This window comes from Cyprinodon variegatus, unplaced genomic scaffold (genome assembly GCF_000732505.1).
Source record: "Cyprinodon variegatus isolate N-32 unplaced genomic scaffold, C_variegatus-1.0 Scaffold11, whole genome shotgun sequence".
In the NCBI taxonomy this organism is placed as follows: domain Eukaryota; kingdom Metazoa; phylum Chordata; class Actinopteri; order Cyprinodontiformes; family Cyprinodontidae; genus Cyprinodon; species Cyprinodon variegatus.
The window spans coordinates 436,297-441,873 of NW_015150464.1; the positions used below are offsets into that span (position 1 = coordinate 436,297).

Sequence of the window (5,577 nt, forward strand, 5' to 3'; positions counted from 1 at the left end):
TTATGTATAATATATTACATTTCTGACTGTATATCCCTGTAATTATTACACACTGTAGCTTTAAAGTGAATGCTGTTAATTTGTTTTTCGTGTGTTCATGTCACTTACAAATATGCATCTATTTCAATGCAGATTTAAGTCAAAACAATAATTTCACCCACAAAGGGGGGCTTTAAAAAAAAAATTTTTAAAAATCACCAAGCCAGGAGTGGTGAAGGCAATCGGGTCGGCTGGCACGCACATGAGGTGTTCCTTTATTTTTTTTTCAGGGAGTTGGCAACCCTATGTGTTGCTCTTGCTGAAGAAGTCCATCCACCATGTTGTAGGGCCTCACTGTGTTTTGCATGTAGGAAAATAGTGTCGTTTCTGCGTCATTTGGCGAGAGCATATTCTGAATGAAGGTTGATTTACCTCCTTGGCGTATGAGCAGGTTTTGCAAAGGTCTGGTCGTTAACCACACATTTGATTCGGGCGTGTTGGAGCACGGACGCATATGGATGATTTATTTCTCTTTGAGATTTGCACTTTGACATTGTTCTGCTTTAAACTGCAATATTTGGATTTATTTGATGCTGTTTTGTCAATTAATTTCTCAAACCCACCTCTGAGGATGGTGACTCTTCAATTAATAAATGATTTAGAAAAGAGCCTCATAAAAAAAAAAAAGTATGAGTAAATGAGACGAACTGAGTCTGGACTGCTCACATCAACACCTACAGCTGTCTCAAGTGGTTGGTGACAGCGCCTGCGAGAGGAGCTGCGCGCTGCAGACGCACCGTCACATCTGCTGCGAGGACAGCCTAAGATGAGAGGCGTGTGCGGTGGCCAGGGTGCTTCGCCTGGAATGTCACTGAAAGAGTTCCTCCTCCACGTGTTTTTGTTGCTACTGCTGCCAGCGACCATGACTGTTGGGAAACTGGTTGTGATTTTCCAGCCTTGTGGGAGGATCTTTGCATGATGGGGCTTCTTCTACCAACCTGATCTCAGCTGACCCACTTTGAGGGCAATACATGACTCTAATATGAGTGCTGCTGGAGCTACAGTAAGAAGGCTTGTTTGTTCTTATATCTCCGAGCACTCCCTCTGAAACTGGCAGCTTCTAGAAAGTCTGAAAGATTAGAGGCAACACAATGCGCCTCTTATAATCAACAAACAGTTATTGAAGTCGACTCTCATCCAAAGTATTTAGAAAACAAAGGGATGAACCGACGCAGCAATCTGGACGGACGGAGGACTGATTCTCATTCGCATCACGGCACAAGTGCTTTTTGATCTTTACAAACACTCTCTCTCACACACACTGAGTCATAAAGCTCTGAAGGAATAACAGCTATTCCAGGCACAATGAGAAGTATTTGAGAAATGTCTGCGTTGGGATGGAAGTGGGTGGTAACCATTCAGGAAGGAATGCAAAACCGGGTCTATTGCATTAATTAGTTTTGACTGGTGGTTTTCAGCTGGTGAGTCGGATCTCTGAGCAGCTACCTTTAGACTTAACCAGGGTTACCCTCTATGGATGGAGGCCAGTTTTTGGAAAACCAGAGGAACTGTCTTATTTGATTCATTTAAATAGGTGGAAACTATCAGAATAAAGAACTAGAGTCATGCTTAAAAAGCGAATACTGGGGTTTCAAGTGAAAAAAATGTAATACATAAACATGAATACAGAATTTAGTACATCCATACAATCTACTAATATTTTTTTAAATCGCCTGGTATAGCTCCCACTGGATTCCTGGCAGAATCAGAAGCGATGTCTTTATTTTTAAACATGGCCGCCGTATCTCAATCAAGCTTAAGTTTTGGGGAAATCTATGAGTTGATTTGGAGGCTAAGTTTATTCATGTCAAAACCAGTTCTATCCAGATTTAGGGATTATTTCTTTCTTTATACACTGGAAAAAATCTAAATCTAGATAAGTAATTTTTTCTTAAAGTAAGTATTTGTTCTTGAATTCAGGAGGTAAAAGAGACATTATGCCAATGGAACAAGACAATTTACCTTTAAAATAAGAAAACACAATTGCATTGTCTTATTTCAAGTGCATCTTATCTAAATATCTTATTTTAAGAGTAAAAACACTCATTCCATTGGCAGATCATCTTATTCAAATATTCAAATTAAGGGTAAATACACTTAATTTAAGAATGTTTGTACTTATTTCTAGATCGTTTTTCCAGTGTATGTGTCTGGTTTGCTATTTACCGTAATTTCATCCAAAGGGGTTAAAGGCAACTTTAAAAAAAAAATAAATCTGGCCTCTATTTCTTGTTTTAAGAATTTTTTTTTAGTTTATTTTGAAATGAAACCATCAAGTTCTCTTATTTTTTCCTCTTTAGGTTACGTCTCTGCTCCAGTGAGGGGAGGTATTTTCTCTCAGCATAAATAGGAGCAGCCTTGCTGCTTCTTCTCATCTTAAAGCTCAATCTCACAATCAGAAAATCTTGCCGATGTCTTGCAACTCGATATAAATAAATCAACTTTTGTCAACAGAAGCTTAAGTGTCGACTGAAAACATCTTGATGAGAGACGCAAAATTAGAAAAGTAATTCAGGCGCACATTTAGGTAATCCAAACCTAAGTAATGTTAACATAATTCAGTAATTATGGTAAAATTGATTAATACACTGGAAAAAATTGAAATCTAGATAAGTCATCTTTTCTTAAAATGATTGCATTTGTTCTTGGATTGAGGAGATAAAAGAGACAGTTTGCCAATTGAACAAGACAATTGACACTTAAAATAAGAAAACACAATTGCATGGTCTTATTTCAAGAGCATATCATCTAATTATCTTATTTTAAGAGTAAATATACTGATTCCATTGGCAAACTATCATTTATTGACTAAAATTAAGGGTAAATACACTTTATTTAAGAAATTTTTACTTATTTCTAGTGTATATAAAAACTACTCAGCTACACTGCAAAAAAATTAACTCTAAATAAGTAATTTCTTTCTTAAAATAAGTGTATTTTTTCTTGAATTAAGTATTTAAGTGAGACACTTTGCTAATGGAACAAAACAATTTACACTTAAAATAAGAAAAAACAATTGCATTTTCTTATTTCAAGTGCATAATATCTGAATACCTTATTTTAAGAGTAAAAATACTCATTCTATTGGCAACTCATCTTATTTACCGGCTCAAATTAAGGGTAAAAACCCTTAATTTAGGACATTGTTACTCATTTTGAGATCGTTTTTGCAGTGTACTTTTTGCAGCAAATAACAAAATTCTTAAATACTGATCTATAAATTCTCCCAAGACAATGCTTCAGTTTGCAGTTTAACTTTAGTAATTTAGACTCCAACATGGGATGCAATGAAGCATAATGTGAGCGGCTCTGATCTAACCTGATCACTAAGCTGTAGAAACTCAAACAGTGAGCCGTTCTACCAACAGGGTGGAGGAGCTCTGAGGAGCAGCTCTCTGCAGCACCTTGCATTCTGCATTATGACAACACAGCAAAGCATGCACAGAATGCACACCTTATGGTAATATGCCACCCTGCCTGGCTTTCCTCATATCTCCCTTTGTGTTTGTTGTGCTTTGACAAACACGACGGACGCCCTGCGGGACGTTACGACACAGTTCCCGTGAAGCTGATAGCACGGCCCCGAAGATCACTCCGTCCCAACAATGCTGGGCTGAAAATAACACAGTTTGCGGACAGGAAAAACACGTGCTCTGCTCATTACACACCCCTCCCACTTAAGCCTTTCCATTGTTAAGATGGGAGGATCAGTTTGCGCACACGCAAAGAAGCTGGTCTGACAAGGCCTCATCCTGGTTTTACAATGGACAACAGAACTGGACAAACAAGGAACCAGGAGCGCTGTCATACTCTGAGCCGCCTGATTCTTCTTTAGATCTCATCTTATGGTTTAAAAATTTCTGTCTTTTAAAAGGGCTTTAAAATGTTAAATGATAAAATCCTATGTTATGTAGATTTGAATATTTATATACGCAGTAAAGAACCTGGTAGGTTGTAAAGGTTGTAGGTAGAAAACGGCTATTCCTTTTTTTTTGGTAAATTGTTGGTTTTGTTTTGATATTGTTGTTTTGTTGTTTAATGTTGAATTATTTGCTAAAAAAATAAAGTGAAAGTAAAGTGAAGTGAAGTCTTCTTGAGTCAAATTTTATTTTTTATAACGATAAACACACAATTTCCTGACCATAATCAGATTGTATATATAGTGCATCTGGAAAGTATTGACAGTGATGCACTTTTTCCACATTTAGTTCTGTTAGAGTCTTATTCCAATCGGTACTTAATTCATTTCTTTCTTCAAAGTTCTTTACAAAATGCCCCATGATGTATAACTTCTTTCATAATGGGGTTTTATGAATATTGAAGAAAGATTCATTTATTAGTATTTAGAATAAGGATGTAACTGGACTGAACGAGCAAAAAGTGAATATTTGGACACTATATGAGAAAAACATGGTTTAAAAATAGGGCAATAGAAGCACACATCCCAACACTGTTACTGCAAAGCACGCAAACACAAATCACAACATTTTTGCAGGTAAGGTTCATTGTTGTAGGTGATTAAAATTTCAAACACAAGAAGATGATCCACAGAGGACCGAATAGCCAATTGGCAAATATGGAAAAAAGCAAAATACAGCAAGCAAAAAAAAAAAAAAAAAGCAAATAAAAACAGCACAAACATCATTTTAATGTGATAGTAATGGACGAGTAGATATTCCTAACCTGCAAAATGATTCCTCCATATAATATCAGCGATAGTCATTGGTGGGCCACCAGCTGGGTGTGGTTTACCTTTCTCATGGTCAGTCTTTATCATTTCCGTTATGGGAAGATCAAAAGAGTTCAAGTTAAAAGGATCAAAGGGCCGATTCCGGTCCTGGAAAACAGAAAAAAAAAACATTCAGAAATTAATGTTGTTCACAAAAACATGAATATATACTTAAGTGACTAAAGTTGAGGCCTGTATCATGAAGCAGGATTACTGGGTTAGCGAAACTCCAGGTTTAACCCAAAATTTCCGGTACCACAAAGCTGGATTCATTCTTAGTGAGGCTAGTCACCGTGGTAACGTACTCTGAAGAGCAAACCTGCTCCGAAACAAGCTAGCTTTCAGGATTGACCAGAATCCTGGAAAACACTCCATCCGGCAGCCAATCAGCTGTTCAGAAAACAATGACGTGCCCTTTAACTATAGACCCGATTTATTCTGAGAGAAAAACAATTTAAACAAAACAAAATCACAGTAAGAGAACCTGAACACCGAATAACAGCTAAAACCAACTATGTTCTGGACAAACTGAGTAGTTTTTTTATTTACTTTTCATAGCAATCTTTTAATGTTCCGCATTTGTTTCCCCCTGTATAATGTCCTCATTCACTAGTTTCATTTGAAACTAATATATGAAGCTAAATAAAAAATATATATAATGAAAAAAATCAGAGCATAAACATAAGAAGATCCTTTGGATCACTATGACAATTACTTATGCCCCATCCTGGTAGGATTTTATGCCATCGCTAGTCAGTCAGTCAAAAATCAGGCTGTTAGATCTCTCTCTCTCTCTCTCTCTCTCTCTC

General features: G+C 36.8%; 1 protein-coding gene across 8 annotated transcripts in view; it reads right to left on the reverse strand.

The window, feature by feature from the left end:
• The window catches only part of cpeb3 (cytoplasmic polyadenylation element binding protein 3), a 75,829-nt gene that overhangs the window by 49,997 nt on the left and 20,255 nt on the right, over positions 1 to 5,577 (reverse strand). For 5 of the 8 annotated variants that reach the window (XM_015380989.1, XM_015381003.1, XM_015380998.1 and 2 more), the window contains one exon: positions 4,723 to 4,876. In XM_015380989.1, coding sequence (XP_015236475.1) covers positions 4,723 to 4,876 — 154 coding nt within the window. The remainder of the gene's footprint in view (positions 1 to 4,722; positions 4,877 to 5,577) is intronic. The other 3 variants (XM_015381047.1, XM_015381038.1, XM_015381029.1) reach the window with 1 other exon arrangement.